The sequence below is a fragment of the Mustela nigripes genome, chromosome 14, assembly GCF_022355385.1.
Source record: "Mustela nigripes isolate SB6536 chromosome 14, MUSNIG.SB6536, whole genome shotgun sequence".
NCBI classification, from domain to species: domain Eukaryota; kingdom Metazoa; phylum Chordata; class Mammalia; order Carnivora; family Mustelidae; genus Mustela; species Mustela nigripes.
In genome coordinates, this window is record NC_081570.1 from 52,972,290 (window position 1) to 52,995,251 (window position 22,962).

Sequence of the window (22,962 nt, forward strand, 5' to 3'; positions counted from 1 at the left end):
TTTATTTTGTGTATTGTGTAAGGTGGTTCAGTTTCAATATTTTGCATATAGTTGTCCAGTTTCCTCAGTACCATTAATTGAAGAGACAGTCCTTAATTGTGTATTTTTGCCTCCTTTGATATAGATTAATTGACCATATAAACATGGGCTTATTTCTGGGCTCTCAATTCTGTTCCATTGATCTACGTATCAGTTTTTGTGCTAATACCATTGTTTTAATTACTACAGTTTTGTAATATAATTTGAAATCTGGGATTGTGATACCCTCAACTTTGTTCTTTTTCGAGATTGTTTTGGCTATTTAGGGGCTTTTTTGTTTCAGACAAATTTGGGGGATTTTTTTTGTTATAGTTCTGAAAAAATATTGTTGATATTTTGATAGTGCATTAAATTAGTAGGGTGCTTTGGGTATTATAGACATTTTAAGAATATATTCTTCTGGGGCACCTGGGTGTCTCAGTCATTAAGCATCTGCCTTTGGCTCAGGTCAGACAATCCCAGAGTCCTGGGATAGACCCCCACATCATGCTTTCTGCTCCGCTGGAAGCCTGCTTCTCCTTTTCCACTTTCCCTGCTTGTTTTCCTTCTCTGTCTCCCACTGTCAAATAAATACACAAATATCTTTTTTTAAAAAAAGAAGAATATATTCTTCCAATCCATGAACATGGTATATTTTTCCCATGTATTTGTGTCATCTTTGAGTTCTGTCATCAGTGTCTTATGGTTTTCAGAAGATAGGTCCTTCACCTTCTTGTTTAAATTTATTCCTAAATATTTGATTATTTTGATGCAATTGTAAATGGGAATTGTTTCTTCATTTTCCTTTCTGTTATTTCATTATTATTGTATAGGAATGCAACATATTTCTGTATCTTGATTTTGTATTACACAACTTCCCTGGATTAACTTATTATTTTTTAAAGATTCCTTTGAGAGAAAAAGAGAGTGTGCTGAGGGAAGGGGCAGAAGGAGAGGGCAAGAAAGAATCTTCAGCAGGCTTCACACCCATCACAGGCCTCTCATGACCCTGAAGTCATGACCTGAGCCAAAATTGAGAGTCAGATGCTTAACTGACTGAGCCACCTAGGTGCCCCTGAGTTAATTTATTAATTCTAACAGGTTTTGGTGGAGTCTTTAGTATATATATTATCCTGTTCTCTGCAAATATTGACAGTTTAACTTCTTATCAATTTGGATGTCTTTTCTTTTGTCTGATTGCAATTGTTAGAACTTCCAATAGCACCTTGAATAAAAGTGGCAAGAGTGGACATCCTTGTCTTATTCCTGATCCTAAAGGAAATGCTCTGTTTTTCATCATTATGTTAGCTGTGGATTGATATAGATGGCCCTACCACAGCTGGGGTATGTAGTGTGTTAACTAACATCCCTTACTATTATTGTATTACAGTCAGTTTCTCCCTTCTGTTTCTTAATACTTGCTTTATATAGTTAGGTGTTCCTAAATTGGGTGCATAAATATTTACAATTGTTACATGTTCTTGGATTGATCCCTGTATCAATATGTAATGACCTTTTCTCTTGTGACAGTCTTTGTTTTAAAGTCTATTTTATCTGAATATTGATACCCCAGCTGTAGGGTGTGTTTTGTTGTTCTTTGGGTTTTTTTTTTTTGCTTCCATTTACATGAGGTAACTTTTTTCTATATCTTCATTTTAATCTTTATATGTCTTTAGGTCTAAAGTGAGTGTTTTGTAGGTAGCATATAGATGGGTCTTTGGGTCTTGCTCTTTTTATCCATTCTGTGTCTTTTGATTGGACCATTTAGTCCATTTACATTTAATTATTGGTGTGTTCACTGTTATTTTAACTTTTTTCCTGTTCCTTTCTTCTTTTGCTCTCCTCTCTTATGTTTGATGGCTTTCTTGAGTGTTATGCTTAGATTCCTTGCCCTTTACCTACTATAGGCTTTAGGTTACCACTGGGTGCGTATGTAGCAACCTTTATGTGTACAGCAGTCTATATTGGGTTGATGGTCACTTTAGCTCAAACACGTTTTAAAAGCATGGAGTTTTTATTCCCTCCATATTTTATGTATATGATTCTATATCTTATGTATCCGTTGACTAATTTTTGCATATATTTACTACTTTAGAGTTTTAATATCCTTACTGGCTTTGTGATTAAAGTACTACCTTTACTATGTTTACTTTTCCCAGCAAAAGGTTTTCCTTTTATAGTTTTCTTCTAGTTATGGTCTTTTCTTTCTACTTAAAGAATTCCCTTTAACATTTCTTGTAAGGCCAAATATAGTGTTCTTGGTAGTCAATTTTATCCTGTCAGCACCTTGCATGTATCAACTACTCCTCTAGACTGTAGAGTTTCTGCAGAAAAATCAGATGATAGCCTTATGGGGCTCCTCTTGTATGTTTGAAAAATGGTGCTGGCCAGCACTTTTATTTCCAGAAAAATATGCTGCAGATCCCTGCCCCACTGACACATGCCCTAAAATTAGTCAATAAATCTCCATGTATAGCCCAGGTATTTTTCTTTTCTTTTTTTTTAAATTTATTTTTATTTGACAGATAGAGATCACAAATAGGGAGAGAGGCAGGCAGAGAGAGAGGGAGGAGGAAGCAGGCTCCCTGCTGAGCAGAGCGCCCGATGCGGGGCTCGATCCCAGGACCCTAAGATCATGACCTGAGCCGAAGGCAGAGGCTTTAACCCACTGAGCCACCCGGGCGCCCCCCCCAGTTATTTTTCGAACCCGGTCTTACACACTGTGTGTTGGGCCGTTGTTTGGCTTGTCGGCTCTTTAAGGGTGGAGACTCAGTTTCTTACAGCTCTCCAGGTCTCCTGGAGGTAAGCCTTGCTGATTTTGAAAGCCAGACATATGGATACTCACCTTCCCAATGCAGTGTTGGTGGTATTTGGTATGGGCTGTGATCCCCTTGCTCCTCTGTGCTTATGATGTCCCTCCTGTGTGTGAGTAGTTGTGCTGGGGTTGGGTTCCATATTGCATTTCTGTTCTTTCCTTTTTCAGTGTAGCCTTCTCTCTGCTATTAGCTGTGGAAGATCTGTCAGTCTTCAGGTCATCCTTCAGAATTAGTTGCATAGATGTTGTTGCTGCCTCTATGGGATGAAGTAAGCTCAAGATCTTCCTATTGCTACCATGTTTGAGCTCTGGAAAGTGTCTTGAATTCCCTGTGCACACCCAAGTTTCACCTGGGTCTGGAACTATTTGTTTTTATACCTACTCGTGTATGCCACTTCTGTGACTAATCTGATATGCAGTTCAACTTCTTCCCCACTCACCTTTCTCAGAGGAATATGGTCATGTCACACAGGTATTCTGAGTCAGTGGGTTTTAACTAGGTGGGGACAGCAGAAGCAATACAATTGCTTTTTTTTTTTTTTTTTAAAGCCCAAATATTGTGGGTAGAGGGGAGAGGGCACTCAGAGGCTGGTTTATATATAGATATATATATATATATTTTTTTAAGTTCCGCAAGTGGTTTTGAAATAGCAAATCTATCAAAAAGTTAAAACAGATTAAGATTTTTATTTATCCTATTTTGGTTTTTAGGCCAAATCAGAAGAATTGCTTTTCCTATAAACATCGTTAGTGAATAAACCAACTTTTAATTTAGATATGTGCTTTTTCTCATAGGTATCCTCTTTGAGAAATGAAAAGCGAGGCTCATCATATCTCATCTCTGCCCCAGAAGGTGGTTCTGTGGAATTTGTTGACCAGCATTCTCAGGGCACAGGAGCATATTACATGGAAACCTACTTAAAAAAGAAGCGTGTATACTGAGTTAAGTTCTCTTCTTATAACCTCATAAGGTTTTTGCAGTATCTCTGCTGTTCATCGCTGCCTTAACTACATTCAGACTAGCCATATCCTTTAAATACGGGTTTCTAATTTCCCAGAAGGAACTGTATCGTGCAGCAAGCAGAATTGCCAAATAAAAAATAAGTAGCAATAAGATAAGACAATGGAGGACATTTTCCTTTACAATTAGATGTATCTTAATTGGTATTAACTTATAGTCCATTGGAGAAAGTAACAATGTTCCAATATTCCTTGTTTAGGACTGGGAATAATTTTGACACCATATATAAAAGTATGAAGCAATAAATGGGAAACAGTCTTGTTTCCTGAGCCTTAGAAGAATGAATTTCTTATATGCCAATGTGCATTTCAATATACTTTCCCTAGAAGTAATCTCATTTATAGATTTTTAGACCTTTTCCTAGAACTACAAGAGTGTAAGTACAAAATGCAGTGCTGGTAATGTCATAAAGATGCTCTACATGCAAACTAATTACCCCTACATCAGTCCTGCAGTATAAAAGCCAGAGTGATGTCCAAGTTCTACACAACTGCAGATGCTTTACTTTTAATGTTCTCTACCTACCATTTATACCTTTTGTGAAAAACGAGCTATTTTTGAAAAAAGAAAAAAGTAGCTTTGGTGAAATAATTTCAGGGGTTGGCAGACTACACCCTGGGGTTAAGTTCCGTCCTCCATCTGTTTTTTATACTGTCTGCAAGCTAAGACTGAGGTTTACATTTTTAAATGAAGTAGAACAGACTTGAATTAAGTTCTATGAAATTCACATTTCAGTGTCCATATATAAAATTTTATTGGAACACAAACATGCTCATTCATTTACATACTATCTAGAGCTACTTGTGTGCTGACCCCTGGTCTAATGGCACTAATTCCCTAATCCTTTAACTTCTGCAACAGACTTGTAAGTGGCAAGCAATGTAGGTTTCTATGTCTGATTTCATGGCATAAACCAATGATGATCTAATTGCTAGAAAAAGGCCTATTTTGATCCTCAAATGCCCTATTTCCACAGTATAGTTCAACAGTCAATACTGCTCTTTCTGGAGGAGCACTATAGAGTAACAAATGTAACAGTTTTGAGCTAGTGAGTTATACTTCATTTTCTGCTTTGTCTCTTATTCTTTTGTAGTGTTAGGCTGAAAAATTATCAGCTATTTAAGTCAATTTACTTTGGCAAGAATTGTGTTTATTGCATATAACTTTTGACATCACCATTTCCCGAAGACTTTGGTATTAAACACGAGAAACCCTTTGCCACCTAGAAGTTTCCAGGTTTGTTCCTTGTGATCCTAGTCTTTTTGAAATCAGATCATTACATATCTTCTAATAAGGTACCCTATTCTAATTATCAAGTTTAAAATTGATACATATGACTTTTAAAGAAATTGGTCTAATTTGTTTCATACATTAACTTCTACTTGAAAGTGACAGCTAGAAAGTTAATCACTAAGGATTGGCATCACTCAGTTATGATTCAGCAGATGCATAATGGTTTCTCCATGTTCTGCGCTTCTCCTTCCCATTTCCTATTGCATTAAGCATCTTCAGTGCTTAGTCATACCTCTGAAAATACAACCAGCAGATGGTGAATTTTAAGTCAGAGCTGCAAAATGAAAGCAGGAAGAGGGTGAAAGAACTAAGTACTTTGGATGATAGCCCATGGGGATCTGCCCTGTCACTGGATAGAACAGATAAGTATAAATCAAGTGGTGTTTGTATTAAGGGCCACTACCAAACTCCCCACCCCCCTGCAATGTCTATACTGTTATTTTTCTATGTAAACAGTTTGAATGCTTTGAAAGTGAAATCTTAATATTAAAAGGCATATGCATGTGAAGTGTCTAGTATATTTATTTGTATAAAGAGTAAACAAAGTGCATATAGAGTGGCCACAGGTTTGACACAGAGACCTTGGTGATGTCGGGTTATTGAATAAATTTAAATGGCAAGTTTATTGCTGCCATTGAATCAATCCAGAACGCTCTTTCAGGCTCAACAGGAGAAAAGTAATGATATCAAACAAATGCTAGACAGCATTAACAAAAAGTTTTTCAGACTCTTGGTCAAGTTCTTAGGGTTCACATTGAATCAGAGATTAGACACTTTTGATTACCCAGCTACCTCCAAGCAAACTGAAAACTGTCTAGTAGCTGCTGAACTCTTGCAGATGGATGGTTAGGTACGGAAACACGGACTGGTTGCACACAACATCCAAAGCCAACGCTGCAACAGCTCGCCGCACAGTGGTCGAGTTAGCAAAGGACTGACAGGAGCATTTCTGAAAAGCACGTATGCTAGCATCCGGGGTCTTGGGAGTCCGTTCTGCCTAAAGGGCTCCTGGGTAGGAAAGCGCTGGCACAGGCCTGGCTCTCAAGAATCAACAGGCAGCAGAGTCTCTATTCCACCACTGTCCCCAGACATCAGTACGGCTGGTCACCCATGGGGATAGGAGCAAAGCCACTGAAGAAACAAAGTTTAAGCCCTACTGGTGACAGGAATACACTCAGCTTTGTATAGAAACAATAGTCTACTAACGGGTATCTAATATTTCAAGAACGCCTGGGCTAGCACTGTAGAGACCCTGAAATCTGAGGGCATGTCAGAGTACTGGCAACATCCGTCAACCTCTATCTGCCGGGAAAGCATTTCCAACCAGCTGGGAACAAGGGCTTTTGTTGGCTCCTCTCATTTTCTGGTAAGCAACTGGGGCAGTACACTAGCCAAACAGAAGGGTGCTTTCTGTTCTTTCCAAAAGGAGGAGTGCTTAAGTGCTTTCTATTGTTTCTATTACAGGGACCAAATTTCAAGAGGGAAGTACTTACACATAATAAGCACCACCGTGTGCCTTACATACCCAAATACAAATTTTTTTCCATTAAAAATTTTAAATGGTTTGGATATTGGTTGGGGAAGGAGGACTTGATACACAGGAGTTTAAATGTTATTCATGCTAATTATTTTAAAAGTGCTTCAAATCCTTCGATAAGGTTCTGAAAAGTTGTCCGATTGGATGGTTGGAACTCCCAGCATTTTCTCATAAGTTGATAAACCTGTAAGAGGAGGGGAAAAAAAACTTTTTGGAAATGGACTTTTCTTATTACTCAAAGTATTACTGATAAACAATCTATCTTGAGAAGCTCATGAATCAACCTTCCAAAAAGTCCAGGTCATCACATCTCAGTGTAGACCCTAAATGTCCTCACTGGCTGTTCTCTGATGCATACAAACTCTTCAGTGCATCTCCAATAGTCTAAGAATTGGCCTTAAAGGCTCAAATCACTTTAGAATACAAAAAACTGAATAAATGTCATAAATGCTACTGACGAACATGCAATTATAGCTGACCCGCGAACAACACAGATTCAACTGTGCACGTCCAGTTATACACCGTTTTTTCAATAAATGTGATCTAGTGCTATAAATGTATTTTCTCTTACCATTTTTTTCTCTTATCAGTAAGGCTCCTGGTCAACAGCAGTCTTAAGTTTTGGGTAATCAAAAGTCACATGCAGATTTTCAACTGTGTAGGAAGTCAGCTCCCTTAATCCCATGTGAGTCAACTCTATATGAACGTGTCACATTTGGGCTACACCAGACTGTGTTCCTGTGATCCTTTAGGGTGCTCACTGAGGTAAGCCTACTTTTGGAGGGAATCCTTACTTTAAACAGAACTTGCGGCTGTCATCAAAGATGGTTTTTCAGATGTCTGATCTGAAATTCAGCTTCAGAAAATTACTTTAAAAACAACTTTTTTAACTTCTTCCCACCCCTCCACCCAAACCCTTGCTGGATAACTCAAGCCCTGAAAACATAACATAAATTGAATGTTACTGTAAAATGGCCCCCAAATACCTCATCTGGGCAGTGAAGTGGACAAGGCAAACGTTTTCCTTCTTTTAATGTATTCACAAGTCTTGTGACTGTCATCTGGCCATGAGTTGGGCCTATCATTTTCAGGAACAACTGTGTAAAATCAAACCAAACCAAATATTTTAGTACATGTTTATATCAACAGATTAAAGTAAGATTTCTAGAATTACCTGGAAATTAAGATAATAAAAAGGCTTTTCTCCTTAGTAATTATTTTTCCTAAAGATTTTATTAGAGGTGGGAAACAGCAGAGGGAGAGGAAGACTCCCTGTTGAGCAAGGAGCCTGATGCAGGGTTAGATCCCTGGACCCTGAGATCATGACCTGAGCCGAAGACAGATGCTTAACCCACTGAGCCACCCAGGCCTCCCTCCCTCTCCTTAGTAATTTGAAATGCAAGCCCAGGGGCACCTGGGTGGTTCAGTGGGTTAAAGCCTCTGCCTTCAGCTCAGGTCATGATCCCAGGGTCCTGGGATCAAGCCCCACATCGGGCTCTCTGCTCAGCGGGGAGTCTGCTTCCCCCTTCTCTCTCTGCCTGCCTCTCTGCCTACTTGTGATCTCTGTCAAATAAATAGAAAAAAATATTAAAAAAAAAAAAACATTGAAATGGAAGCCCAAAATCTTGATTAGCTCTCAGTGATTAGTCTGTAATCACGCTCTCAGACTTTACCAAACCACCCCTTCCCCTGGCTGAAGAGCCTGTCTCAGTGAAAATAATCTCATTAATGAATACCTGAGGCTCAAATAAGGCCCTCCCCACTGCCCCCTTATTCTCCCAGAAACTGTCCCTGGATTCCTCACACAGGTGAGATCCTTGAAAGTTAAGCAGCATTTTCTAGAACTTGAGCTTCTTGTGAAATGAGGACTTGAGAGGGCCACAAGTATCAAGTGACAAACCATGTTAAATGGAAAAGTGATACTTTCCGCTGCAACACCCTAACTGGATTCCGTTTAAGAACAAAATTTACACATTTTCAATGGGTGCCAGGTGTGGACGAAGGGACAAAGAAGCCTTACCGCCATGGGGCTGTAATCTGAGTCACAGTAAGTAAGCAACTCATGCAGAGTCACTCCAAATGACCAGACATCAGAGGCGATGTAAAATTTACACTGAATTAAACATTCGGGAGCATACCTGAAAGAAAGCAGATCATGAAACTACAGAGCAACTCCAAAAAATCACTCCTTCGGCTTCTCTCAGTGCTGAACATACTAATCACACATCTGCTGAAGCACACATCTGACCCGAACACCACCACCATCACAGGCTCGCTGTGGCACACGTCCACTCTGAAGTAGTAGACAGTTCGTGCTTTCCGCTCCACAGAGCAGGTGCTGCCCATGTAGAGGAGGCAGAGGATGACATGCCCCAAGTGTTCTTGGCAAGTTCAAAATTAGTTAGCAGTGACCTCACCGTGTAGCCTTCTTCCAAGGTCTGCCTCAGTGGATGGCACCCAACTTCCCCAGCCAGAAACGAAGGCACCTCTGTATCCAATTTCCCAGATGCTTCTCAAACATACTCCATTCTCTTAAGCCCCACCGTCATGTCCTAACCACTGCCCTAGATCACACCCTCACTGGCTCTGGCTGAATCAGACTCCCTGGCTCCAGTCTTGCTCCCCACCCATCCCCAGTGGTCTTTTTAAAGCAAAAGCTGCCATTCTTACACCTCCAGTGATATATCCCAACGCTCAAAGCTGGAGTGCCAGCTCTGCGGCTCCACTTCCAGTGCTCCGCCGTAGCAGGTCCTCGAGAGTGCCCACTTCGGGATCCAGCCCTACCGAGCTGATTCAGATGCAGGCCCCAGGATATTCACTGCTCTCTTCTCACTCTTGCTAGTCACACATGCTTTCTTCTGCCACCCTTACAAACCCACTAGATCTTTTAAAGCCTTAACAGGACTTCCAGAAAACCAAGCCTGAACCCTTCTATGCTTTTACCACCAAGAAACTGGCTGCCTGATCCATTCAATTCTAAACTCAGTCTGCTTGTTCTTCTGCAAGCAGATCTTCTGCACGGATCTTTTGCACCCGGCACAAAGTCTGGCCCTGATCCACATTCATGAGGGAACAAAGGCTTAGGCTCCTTGGGTGGAGAGATCCAGGCTTGTGTCCATGCGGGATACACCTCGGAGGTGCTCTTTTGTTCTGCAGGAGCCTTGGAGTAGAGGCCTAAAGAACTTCTCCCTTGGATGGCATTCCAGGCTGCAAGGGGTCACAGGGTGCACGCTCCTGACCAAGACACCCTGGTGATCCCTGAGCAGACAGCCAAGTTCCCTGTGGACTGTGCTCTGCTCTGCGCTGTCTGGGATCTCCCTGAATCTGTCAGCGCCTACTTCCTCAACTCGTTCCCGCCACTTCCTCCTTCCTACCCTCCTGCGCAGGCATGTGACCCCTGCAACTACTAACGGTTTCAAGGACCGTGTCAGAGGAATGCCCTCTCCTGGGAAGCTGGCAATGCTGAGTCACCGGACGGCTGGTATCCCCCACTCCTTGGAAGATGGTGTCAGATGAACTCAGGCATTTCTGTGTGGGATGCCTTCAGTGAAACAGCGTAACAGGTGTTTCTCAAAGGCACAGATCAATCAATTCCAAATGTGGGAAGTTGTTTCTAACCTTGACTGGGGCAGGAGGACTGAGAGACATTAACATAACATTAGATTCAGTTACCAAAACACAGGGCTGTCCCGATCATCCTTGACGGTGTAGTACTCTTTGTCAGTTTCGATTGCTTTGGTCAAACCAAAGTCTCCAATTTTCACTTGGTGCTCACTCTCAACAAGGACGTTTCTTGCTGCCAAGTCCCGGTGAACATACTGCCGAGAACCCAAATAGTCCATCCCCTGAGGGAGAGAGGTGAAGGGAGAGTGCATTTGCTAAAGGTCGGTTCAGGTTCTGTTTTGTATCCATCACTGCTTCTTCCCGAAAAAGGACCAACGTCATTTCATTTACCTGTCACTTCTTTGTTGTTTTTAATGTAAGAATAGTAAGACCAACCCAATTCAAAGAAATACACATTAAGTCAGCCATATTAACAAATCAGTTTTCTAAGTACCAGCTAATTTTCATCCAAATCATGCAGCACAAAACGAACCCAGGTACAATTACTGGAAAGCTTCCCACTTGCAGACTAATTGCAACCCAAGTACCCAGGACAGAGTGCCCGATTTTTTAATCTTTATTTTTAATTTTGTTTTTTTACCTTACAAATCTGAACAGCGTATTTTAATTGCTGTTTGAGGTTAATTTTGTTCTTGTTCTTTGGAAGATATTCCTTAAGGCTTCCTGAAGGCAGAAATTCCATGATGAGTTTAATACCATTTCCTCCTGTTTAGAAAAAAAACACCCATCAGCACAAGGTCTCCAGATGAAGGAACTGTGGGAGCAGAGGGTTGCAGGAGCTGGAGAGGCAGGCCCTACACTATTTCGGTGTCACTCCTGAATCACTACTGAAACCCTTAAGCTCCAGAACCTCGGGATCCTCAGCAACGAAGGGAGACACACAGCTCCTATACACACACAGCCCAGTTGTCAGCATCCACTGAGCTCACAGTGCTCTGCAAACCACTGTAGATGACTGATTTTTAAAAAAATTATGAGCCCCATCATTTCATTACCCATTTTAGGCACAATATGTATTATATTGGCTTGTAAAAAAAGAAATGCTATTTAGTCAATACTGCTTTCCACCTAGACAATGAAAGATCCCACTAGGGCTGTATCAGAATAGGAAAAGTAGACAGCGGTGTCCGCTTCATAGGGCCTGAGTGTGAATACCAGGACGAGTGAAGTCCAACCTCCAGTACCCAAGGGAGAATGCTGGGGGCATCCCTGGCAGCGGGGGCAGCTGGGGGGCTTCCCTGGCAGCTCCACATGGAGGGACAGGACCGTGCATACGACAGCACAGCCCCAGATCTCCTGTGAACCACCAGCGAGCATGTTCAGGTGGCCCAGATAAGGCTGAGGGCACTGCCTGCTCACGCTGGCTTTTCAACCCCAGATAGTCCCTTCCTCTTCAAACCAGCCCCACTGTGCCCAACATACCATCTTCTGTACAGATGCCTTTGTACTTCACAATGTTCTCGTGATAGAGGTTCCTTAGGATTTCAATTTCCTTCTTCAGATCAGCTATGTGGTTGCCTCCACTCTCGGGCTTCAGGGACTTCACCGCCACTTGCTCCCCGGTATTGTCCCCCTCAGGGTCATACCTGCAGAGCTCAACCTTCCCAAAGTGGCCCTAGAAGGAAAGATCCACGTGCCTGATGAGCCCCATGAGGAGCCAGCAGGAACACGTACATGATGCCTGCTCCTTGTGCTGCTCCCGGAAAGGTCAAGGGTGAGCAGCACAGCCCAACTTTACGGGTGGCAAGCTCCTACCTGGCCCCTTCCTCCCGTGGCCTCACAGGCCATCCTCTCCATGACTGGACTAAGACAAGTCATGGAGGGGACTATTAGGGGGCTGGGGAACAGACACATCAATCCCAGTTTCCATGGAAATGTAACCCAAAAGGAAATGAAAGTGGTTTCTGGCCCCGCAGGAAGCATGTTTATAAGACATGGGCTCAGATGCTGACAAGCGCTAGACAGTGATGTGGGCCCAGTCACTCCAGCCTCTGAGCTGGCTCCGGAGGGGCTCCCCACACACAGCAGCAGCAGCCTCGTGGGGACGGTGTGAGGAACGAGGACACTGTGCCTGTAAAGCGTCAGCACACAGCCTCAGCACACAGGAGGCACCCAGCGTGGGCCGCAGCCCATGTTCACTTAACCGAACTACAGAAAATAGGGACAAAGACGCAAACTGCAGTAGCTTTTCTGGCCCCACTAGCTGTTCAGAAACTCCCATTCAAGGTCCAGGGAAAAGATAACACTCTATCTGGCCTGTGTAGTAATGAATCTGCCATTTAAGCAGCCTGGCCAAATACAGCCACCCAGGGAAGTCCCAGACAGGGATTTTTCTGTTTCTACCCCATCTCGACCTGTTCCCCTAGCTCTCTCCCTTCCCATTCTCTTCATCCCTCAGGGAAGAATCAAGTCTGGAAGGAACAGACCAACATCCTGTGTGCACATCCAGCCCCCCGGACAGGCAGGCATATGTGTGCCTGTTAAATGGAGAATTGCTTGGATTCAACCAGCCTCAAGGAAATGCAAAAACCTCTCATAAACCTTGGCCCCAAATGAGAGACAATGGAGAGCGGCTTTGGACACACAGAAAGGTGACAGGGTCAGTGGGGCACTCCAGTCTAACTTGCCTCTCCCAAGTCACGGATCCTCTTCAAGAACCGCTTTTCAAAATGTGTGGGATCTACTTCGGTTGCCGGCTTTCTTTCAGAAACAATGTCTGGATCTAACAGAGGAGAAAAGAAACCACATTACAAAGGATGACTGGCATTCACAGGCCCCTCGTTATTCACCCGCTCCCATGGGCACTGGCTGTTCTCAGGTACAGAGCACGACTGTCTTACTCTGCTCTTCTAGTTTGTTGATGTCTCTCATAATGGCTCGGAAGAAGGGTCTCTGGTTGGGGTCATAGTTCATGCAGCGTGTCATGAGGTCAGCCAGCTCCTTACAAGATGGTGTCACTGGCCGGCACCGGCTTTCGTAGAATCTCTCTTTCTGTAAAGAAGAAAACCACATGGAAGAAACCAAAGGAACCAGTCACTAACCTTTTAGCCCAGTTACCACCCCTAATTTAGTTCCCAACTGCTATACTTCAATGTAGATTTCATAAACATGTGTGTTACTGCTGCCTCACTGCTGCCTGGGGAAATCTTAGTCCCCCCATAGAAACTCACAAGGAAGATGGGCAGGATACCCCAGCCCAGAACAAGCTGTATTCCCGGGGAGTCATGCAACCTTCCTGGAATACAACTTGGCCATATGTGTAACAACCTTTGGATTCTTCAAATCCTTTGACTCATTAATTCCAACTATCGAATGACTCAGAAATAAGTCAGATACAAACAAAGATTTATGTTCAAAGATAACCCCTGCAGAATGAGACAGAACATTACAAATTTAAAAACAACCCAAATGCCAAATATAAAATTAGTTAAGTAAATTTGAACTTACTGAGACAACTCTTACATTAAATTTATAAAATTTTAAGACATGTTTAACTGCCTAGAAAAGAACTCATGATATTAAGAAATACAGCCTATATATCTGTATCTACAGTAAAGAAACTCAGCAAGTATCTGTGTTATTTTTGATGACTAGCGGGCATTTAAAATGGAGCCAAGTAATATTATAATGTTCTACCAGCACATATTGTGTGCCTGGCACTCTACATGCATCATTAATCTTCACAACAGCCCCGCCCAAGAAGTAGGTGTTATTTACCCCATTTTACAGATGATGAAACTGAGACTCAGGGCAGTTTAGTGACACTTTTGAGGTCACATACCCAGTAAGCCTGTGGAGGGGCTTCAAACAGACATCCACCTCCTCCCACAACATGAGGCTTCCTGACGGCTCAGGAGACTTCGGTTGGCTCGTACCCTGGACAGCAACTGCTCACCTCAATCAGGGTCTTATCTTTCAGAGGGATCTCGCCATTGTAGCAGATTTCCCAGAGTGTGGTTCCAAAGCTCCATTTGTCAGCAGCCACACTCAGGTTCTTGGAGTCTTCAACACACTCAGGAGCAATCCACGGGATTCGTTCTATGCACTCTGGAAAAAGATGGGAGATGTTTCCAGATCAGTTTCCGGAATCGCCTGGGAAGTAAATCATGGTCATTGCAGCAGGAACCGTGAACTAAGGAAGCAACTATTCTAAGCAGTGTTTCCAAACACGGTCCTCGGCTACACTCTTCCCTGGGGAGCTGGAAAAGGTGCCGTCTTCTGGCCCCTCGCCCTTAGCACCTCAGATCCATCAGTCTTTGTCAGGGCTGGCAGGTGTGCCTGTTTATCACACACCCCTGGGAGGGTCATGCAGGGCCAGTCTTCTGAAGCTCTGGCCTCAGACAGAGCAAAGCACCCAGGGTAGATGGCAACACCCTGGGGAAGGAGAACCAACGCTTGAGAAAGGAAAGACAGGAAGAGAGGCACACACACCCAGGCCAGGCCTCGGCTAACCTCACGCACTCTGCACAATCCACCTGCTGTGCTGTGCTTGCTTTCTGTGGGAAAGGCAAAGGAAAAAGACGGACGTAAGGTTCTCCTACATCGCTTGCCCCTGGCTACTTTGCAGCCCTGTTCAGGCTTCTGGCCAAGACTAGCAATGGGAACAGACAACCCTGCTGCATCCAGAGAAATGTCCCTTAATAAATGCTACAGCCCCCGGCTCCTGCTGCAAAGAGTCAGGCGGGCCATTCCTGAGTGGGACATTCCTGGTCAAGCCCACCTCACTGACTTACAGGGCCCGCAGGAAACCCCAGTGCCTCCCTGAGTCACGCTCCAGCCCCAGCTAGATGACATCCCTTTCTCTCTGAATGCACACAGCATTCAAATGGCATCTCTTGTGGGGTACCCAGGCTTCTCCATTTGCTCTGGAGTCTCCTGTGTCTGTGTCTCAGATGCTTGCTGAGGACAGGAGCCTTGAAAGATTTAGGACTGAATCTGCACAGACTGTGGGAAGTTGGGTGGGTGATAAGCATGACACAGGCATGAAAGGAGGCTTTCCATTTCCCTGCTAAGGAATGGGTATTTTAGGTCTTATTTGTTAACGCTTGTTTTCATCCTGGTTCCGTTCCAAATGCGGCCCGTTCTTTGAATTACTGAGCAAAACTCTAAGCTCCAGGCAGTGTGCTCGGTGCTAGAAACTGTTGGCCAGCAGAGGTCAGGGCCCCAGGCCCAGGGGCTCGCTGACATCCCAGATATGACCTCCTAGCACAACTGTGCAGCGCTGTTTTCAGGGTCTCAGCTCCCAGGCCTGCACCTTCCTGTGGAGCACCATAGCTCACGATAACCTCAAAGCACATAGGACCCCAGCAATCACCCAGGTGCCTCCCCAAACGGCTTGCCAACTCCAGTTGAGCACCAAGGAGACCCAGCTCCTCCTGACATCCTCTGACCACCCCCAGGCCCAGCAGCCTCCTTCTGTGCTACCCCAGCACCTGGAGCAAAGATGTGCCTTGGCTGAGCTGTGTTTCTCCCTCCGCTCGGTTAGCTCCCAGAGGGCAGAGACCAGCCCTCCCTCGGCTCCACATCTTCCCCGGCCCCCAGGGCACAGCAGCAGTACCAAGCCTGTCCAACCGAAGTGTCCTTCTCAAAAGGAAACACACCTGAGCACTAGCCGCCTTCTCTCTGCTGGTCTGACCCTAATTAGAGCAGGGGTATGACGAATGGCAAGGCGGAAGGCAGAGATGGGAAATAGGGTGGGCGGGAAGGGAGACACACCTTGCCTGGACAGCACGGTGATGGGGATGCCAGGGTCACTGAGCTTGATGAATGGGCCACACTCGCTGTCAATGCCCTCACGGGCCAGGAGAAGGTTTTTCGTGCACACGTTTCCATGGACCAGGTCTTTATCCTCCTACAGAGGGAAAAGGGTGAAATCAGTCTGGCTGCCCATGGGGCAGCCTCTCCTCCTTCCCTCACTCCCTGCTTCCAAGCCTGGCCCCTCGCTTCATCTCTCCATATTCCCCAGGGACAGCCAGGCCCAGGCAGCATCACTCGCCCCCAATTATCTGTGTCATTTGGGCACATTATATCATGGCCTTCTGCCCCAGTTCTCTCACCAGCAAACCGGGGATAATGGTGGAGCAGGCCTCCTAGGGCTTGTGAGAATGAACCTGTATAACACCTGAATGGCTGAGCCGTGGGAAGCGCTACTGATCCAAGTAGTTTCACTCACTCATTCGACAAGTATTGTGCTATTTCCACTTACTTACGTTGCATTCCCGAGGTCAGTTCCCTGATGTGATAAAACTTCCCTCGAAACAGGATTCATACACAAGCAGACAAACAGCCCCAAATGACCATTTTCAGCAAGTCCCAGGCACACCTGTGTTCAACCACAGAGCCCAGGCCCTTGGAGCCCGCCTTCCTAGACTGCCTTCCTGCCGTCCCCTACAGGGTATTCTGGTTCCTGGTGGAGCCCACCATGCACCTCAGAACGTACTTACCAAGTAACTCAGGGCGCTGGCTAGCTGTTTGGCAACTTTGAACTTCCATGGTGTGGTGAGGACATCGCTTTTCCGGTGCATGAAGAGATCCAGGGGCCCCCCTTCCACAAACTCCTCCACCATGATATCTACAAGCACAAGAGTAGCCACATCTGGAACCTTCTGTACATCTGGGACAGTATTTCCCTCATCCTCTGAGGAGAGCTCACTTTAGTGGCTGGTAATCAGCTTGGGAGGATGGCAACGCCTTGTGAGGTGCAAAGCCCAGAGTGTTTCCCCTAGCCGAGTGCCTTCCGCTCTCTCTGCTCACCCCACTCTCCTGGGTCCAGAACAGCGTGTAGCCAGAGCTGGGGACAAGTAACGTCCAAGCAATAAGTGAAAAACAAACAGGACTTCATTCTATGCCCACTATTGAGCATGAGACCTGCTCAGTACCTCAAGTTCCTCGACTGCAAGAAGAAGCAAGAAGCCCAAGCTACGTGAAGGCAGCATCATCCCTGAATCGTCATCACCACAGCCACTCGCCCCAGCCAGGCCAGGCTCCCCTCCCAAAGTGAATACACTTACTCTCTACATCTCGAACACAGACACCATAGAGGTACACGATGTGTTTGTGGGAGACCTGCCTCATCATGCTGGCTGCTTCAAAGAAGGCCTGTGGGAGAAGACCAAAAGAGAATGTTAGAGGTCAGACTCCACAGCTCTGGTGCCAAAGGAGCGCTGCTGAAAAGAAAGTCAGGGGGACCCAGGAGCACTCACCACTGTCGTCATCCCAGGTCCTGAAACTGTTCCCCTGGCCTTGACTGCCCACGGGCATTGCCAAGACTTTACCAAGGGCCCAGTCTGGCTGGGATATGGAATCTATTTAGAAAACCTAACAGGATACAGAGCCAGGCTGGGGGCAGAAGCTGGGTGACAATTTTCCCACTGGATACTCATATCGACCACCTTCTCTTCCTTTAAACTTTGGGAAATAACAACATTTGGAACTGCAGCAGAGTAAGTGAAAAACCAGATCTCTGTTGAGACTTGGCTTCATCACTCTCTAATAGTGTGCGGGATCTTGGGTAAGTCCTTTTACACCCTTTGGCTTTAGTTTTCTAGACCGCATAGTGATAGCCCTGGACTACATTAGGGACTTCGAGAAGATTCAGCTAGAGTCCTGGGGCTCCAGAGAATGACCACAAGGACCTCTACGGAGCGAGAGTGAGAGGGGCATAGGCTGCTCATGCACTTCACCTTTAATCCTCCCTCACTTACTTTACATGCCTGCTTCATCTAAGACTGTATTTGATGAAAGGAATTCAGACTAAATATCAAGTTTGACAACCACGAGACCAAAACAAAGGCAAAGGTTCTTCCTTGCTCACTGTGCTCCACTGGCTCCAGAACTGGGGGTAGAGAGGGGACAGGGTTCTGAGGAAGACACTTGCCAGAGAAATGTCCCTGTGGCTGGGGTCTAAGACTTTGAGGATCACTTTTATTCTCTTCTCTTCCGAAGTTCCTTCGTCATCCTTGTAATCCACCAGGGTGCCGGAGTAGATGTGTGTCCGTGTGCCTCTCCCGAGATGCTCACCCTGGAGGAGGAAGCAGCAGGTTGGGGTGACTTCGCTCTAGGGCTCAGTGACAACCGAGTCTGGCACTGAGGCCTTCATGGGAACCCGCCACACGAGAAGGAGCAGAAACGGTGGGGCAAGGACGACAGAGCCTGCATAGCCACAGCCTCTCGGGGCCTTGTCTGGTCAGGCCTCCAAAAGACACACAAAGCTACCTAGCTGAATGGAAATGGGACCCTTCCTGGGCCCCAGGAGACAGTTAATTCCCAAACAGTTCCTTGCCTTTCAACTTCTGAAACAAGCTATGGCTAAACCATAATCCTGACCAATTGCAGAACTTCCAGCAGCCCAGGGACTCTGAAGCGATGCAGAGAGGACCCCACGGGGCTCTACTACAGGCTGGGGCACAAAGAGAGGGGCCTGTTAGTGGTGGTTCGACTGCTCGCTGGCCATCTAACTCAGAGATGTGCTTTCTGTAAAGAGGGGTAACCATGGCACTCACTTCCTAGGACTGTTCTAGAACCAAGTGAAGAGGTAGGAGTAAAGGCTCCTCAGTGCAGAGCCCGGCACATCGTGGGTAGAAACCATCTGCTGGGCTGATGTGTTCTGTCTGTTTGCCCTCCAGACCAGGGACTCGTTCATCTTCCATCCATCCATCTAGCACGTGTGTATACACGTGCCTGCATGCTGAGCTTTCAAATCTGTGGCGTGTTTGTATGTGGGTCTGCCAGACGACCCCACGGTGGGGAAGCGGTGTGAAGACTGAGGCAGACACCAGAAGGGCAGGCTCTCAGTGTCCTCACATACGAAAGCGGATAACACCACCAAATAAGTGGTAAGAGTCCTAAATGAAATCATCTCACATAATCATCTGTCTCTAAGAACCCTTCCAGTTCAAGCTTTAATAATTCTGATTTAAACATTCTTAATATTGGGAAATCCAAATACAATTCATTAAACTCAGGCATTCTCAAGCCACTAAGGTTAATCTCATGAAATCTGTAAGTTGAGGTGCTATCATCCTATTAGCCTAGGACCTTCTCCATAAATGCAAAAAATGGATTCTCTTGGAATCAGCCCTGCCACATACAGGAACATATATAATTGCTAATCAGGTATATTAATTTGCACAAATGCCACCATTTGTCATCTGTCATAGCCGAGTGGCGATGCATCTGCCCTGTCTCCCACATCCTGGCAAAGTCCTGTGACTATTCATTAAAGCCACAGCTGTCACGAAGCGATTCATCAAGGTTATGGGAAGTTGTGTTCCCAGAACATCCCGTAAAAGCCGTATGCTTTCAGAATAATTACCCTTCCCCAGAAGGGCTGCTTATTCCAGTGGCCAAGTCATGGCAGCAGGCTTCCACAGCAACCCACAGAGGCCCGGGCACATTCTCCATCAGCCTCCTTCTGAGCCACTCCCTCGGCCTTCACCAGGCACCTGCCATGCTTCCCCCAGAACTCTGCTTTGATGCCTTTTCCCCAAGAAGCCATCTGTGTCCTCCCAAGGCAAGGCAGCGTGGTCCTCTCTGATAGTCCCACATCCTGTTCTATTTCCCTACTTAGGACTTAGGTCTCAGTAATGGGATTATCTACTCAAGAGGCAAGAGCCGGCTCCCCCTCCAGGCCATGGGCCCTCCAAGGGTGGCAACCACAGCTGGCATGTGCAAGGGCTAAGTCACTGTGGGCTTGGCAAGCGCTGGGGGCACAGCAGATGGTTGGGACCTGCCCAGGGGCTTTAGGGCAAGGAAAGAAGGAAGGGCCCAAGGCCAGTGCCAAGTTTAGACAGAAAAAAGCCCAGGGTACTGCTGCCCTGGTGATTTTAATTTCTGGCCACAGCTCTGACCCTATGAGGGGGACAGAAAACAATAAAAGCTGGCCTTCAGTGAAGAATGTATCCAAAGAGAAGTGGGAGGGGCGGTTGGAGCAGTGGGTTTCTACTTCCTGAAAACCCTACTCAACAATTTTAGGGATTAACTTAAAAAAGTAAAAAACTTACTTTTTTAAGTTACTCCCTAACAGATGTGAGCCCACAATTGGCTCTCCAACACCTGCCAAGTTGTGATCTCTCCCAGGAAGTCAACGGTTCCTTCCTTCCACAGCTGCTGGCATTTTGTCTCCTTAGCCTCCCTGGTGTGTGGCTCCGTGTACAGGGACTGGGGTGGGGACATGGAACAGAAAGTGGGCTTTGCCCTGGGCCTCACACCCCTAGCCAAAGCCCAAGAGCAGCTACCAGGGAAGCTGGGCCTGCCTACGGCTACAGACTCTGGGCAAAAGGCCTCCCAAGCTGGAGCACAGGTCCAAAGGATCTATTTCTCAAGACAGCTCTCCTGCAGGCTGCCACTGCACCTCACCAGCTCCCTTACTGCGCTCTGTATGCCCCAGCTTTGCTCCCTCTGGAAGCATCATCAGAACACCCAGACCTTGAACTTGAGTAGTGCTCTGTCACACAGCATATGGTAGGTTAGCGCAGGTCATCGGCACAGACTCCCTCCCGGACACCCAATTCGTGCCGTCCTGTCAGCATCCCCACCCCGTTCTCCAACTCCTATGCACAACAGAAGGTCCCATAACCCTAGAAAACCCCACGAAGCCTGACGCATCCACTTCCCTTCAAAGAGAAAGTATCCCTAGGGAACACCGGGCAAGGCTGGAGGAGTGGCAGGGCGGTGGCTGAACAGCTCTAACTATGAAAGGAAAGCCCTTATTTATTCTCTGATAGGATTTCCCGAAACCCCGACTTCACTCCCCTAAATCCTCAGACTAGTCGCTGTGAAGAGGCAGGCCCGAGGTGGACCCAGGAACCTTAGCAAAGACTCACTTGCACGATGTCTTTCTTGAGGATCCGGTCAAAACTCAGCTGGCTCATGGGGTAGACAGGCTGCCACTCCTGGGCTTTCTTTGTAGCCACCAGCAGATTGGAGATCTCTGTGGAAGAGAATGAATAAGTCTGAGCAGGGTAGCAAGGGTTCAAGATCCGTTAGGCAATGCCTGCCAAACCATGGTGCTCATCAAACACATATCTGTGCATGTGTTAATTCAGTCATTCAGTAAATGTTTATTAAGTACTTGATTTAGGCCCCCAAGAGCTTGCAGGCTAATAACAGAGCCTATACTAATCAAATAATACACCCATCAAAAGGAAAGCTCCAATCAGTGCAGCTCCTCTCCAAGCCAGACCCAAGAGCTCGAGGGCTGACACAGCAGGATCTGCTCGGATAGAAGACCTTAGGGAAGGTCTGCCTACAGAAGTGACATTTTATTTTTTTAACAAATTATTCTTTTTTTTTTTTAACATTTTATTTATTTGACAGAGATCACAAGTAGGCAGAGGTCAGGCAGAGAGAGAGAGGAGGAAGCAAGCTCCCTGCTGAGCAGGGAGCCCCATGTAGGGCTTGACCCCAGGACCCTGAGACCATGACCTGAGCTGAAGGCAGAGGCGTTAATCTACTGAGCCAACCAGGCATCCCGGGAAGTGACACTTAAAAATCGGAGACGAGATACTCCCCACCGATAGGGACTGTGTCTATCTTATTTCCTGCTCTACCTCCACAGCTTGGTACGTGGTAGGTACTCAGGAAGTTTCTGTTCACTGTGTAAAGAATAATCAGGATATGACCTGAAGGACAAGAGCTGGGCAGGGAGGAAGCAGCAGTCTGCTGGGTCTAGGGGGTAATGGCAACCAAGGCAGGAGGATAAACAACATTGATCTTATGCAAAAGAACAGGACAGATAATCCAGAGAGAAGGTAGTACCTGAACCTCTCTCTGGGCTCCCAGCAGTGCCTGACTCCAGGGAGGCGCTAACTCAATGTATAGGTTATGAGCAGATCAGCGCCCCAACTCTACAGATTCAAATGGCAAACCGAACACTTTACAAAATCTGCCAGGCCACTAGGAGCACAGGGGGCTCGTGGAATTTACAATCCACAGAAGGTGCCTTCCCACCACAGAGCTACTTCAAGCTACATCACTGTGGGGGTTGAGAGAGCCCCCTTCCAGACTCAGACTGCAGTGAGAGGATTCTGGAACCCCAGAAGAACCTGAGCTGCTGAGGTCCAGGTGCCTGCAGTCAGCCAAGTAACTCAGCTCACATTTTCTGATTGCTTCCTGTTGGCCAGCCACTGCCCTAAGAGCTTTCCTCACAGTAATTCCTTTGTCCTTATGACAATTCTATGAGGTACATGGTACTTTTACCCTTCTTTTTTTTAATTTTTAAAAAAATTTTTTAAAAATATTTTATTTATTTATTTGACAGACAGAGATCACAAGTAGGCAGAGAGGCAGGCAGAGAGAGGGGGGTAGGCAGGCTCCCTGCTGAGCAGAGAGCCAGATGCAGGGCTTGACCCTGAGATCACGACCTGAGCTGAAGGCAGAGGCTTAACCCACTGAGCCACCCAGGTGCCCCTTTACCCTTCTTTTTATTCTGTAGGTGAGAAAACAGAGATTCAGTGAAATTAAACAGCCTGCTGGAGATCAGGCAGTTAATAAGCCCAGAACGCTCACACTTCAGTCACAGATGGCTCCAGGCTTGTACTTCCTCTGGCCCTACTGCGGGGTACAAATCTGGGAGCCACACACTGGGTTCAGGCACCAGCTCCCCTTATTACTATATCCTGGGTACCCTTTCTCTAGTGTGATCTCCTCCATTCT

General features: G+C 45.9%; 2 protein-coding genes across 3 annotated transcripts in view; one reads left to right on the plus strand and one right to left on the minus strand.

Annotated features, from left to right (window-relative positions):
- RAVER2 (ribonucleoprotein, PTB binding 2) overlaps positions 1 to 5,655 on the plus strand; it is a 91,963-nt gene extending 86,308 nt beyond the window's left edge. Inside the window, exon 12 of the mRNA XM_059374991.1 lies at positions 3,629 to 5,655. Within this exon, the coding sequence (XP_059230974.1) occupies positions 3,629 to 3,775 (147 nt within the window). The 3' untranslated portion in view covers positions 3,776 to 5,655. The remainder of the gene's footprint in view (positions 1 to 3,628) is intronic.
- The window catches only part of JAK1 (Janus kinase 1), a 121,553-nt gene continuing 104,242 nt past the window's right edge, over positions 5,652 to 22,962 (minus strand). For both annotated transcript variants that reach the window (XM_059374989.1, XM_059374990.1), the window contains exons 12-25: positions 21,132 to 21,238; positions 18,185 to 18,328; positions 17,319 to 17,406; positions 16,752 to 16,879; positions 16,024 to 16,159; positions 14,204 to 14,355; positions 13,149 to 13,299; positions 12,936 to 13,030; positions 11,731 to 11,923; positions 10,889 to 11,013; positions 10,357 to 10,529; positions 8,705 to 8,822; positions 7,671 to 7,781; positions 5,652 to 6,868 (exon numbers count right to left, since the gene is read on the minus strand). In XM_059374989.1, coding sequence (XP_059230972.1) covers positions 6,773 to 6,868; positions 7,671 to 7,781; positions 8,705 to 8,822; positions 10,357 to 10,529; positions 10,889 to 11,013; positions 11,731 to 11,923; positions 12,936 to 13,030; positions 13,149 to 13,299; positions 14,204 to 14,355; positions 16,024 to 16,159; positions 16,752 to 16,879; positions 17,319 to 17,406; positions 18,185 to 18,328; positions 21,132 to 21,238 — 1,817 coding nt within the window. In that variant the 3' untranslated portion in view covers positions 5,652 to 6,772. The remainder of the gene's footprint in view (positions 6,869 to 7,670; positions 7,782 to 8,704; positions 8,823 to 10,356; positions 10,530 to 10,888; positions 11,014 to 11,730; positions 11,924 to 12,935; positions 13,031 to 13,148; positions 13,300 to 14,203; positions 14,356 to 16,023; positions 16,160 to 16,751; positions 16,880 to 17,318; positions 17,407 to 18,184; positions 18,329 to 21,131; positions 21,239 to 22,962) is intronic.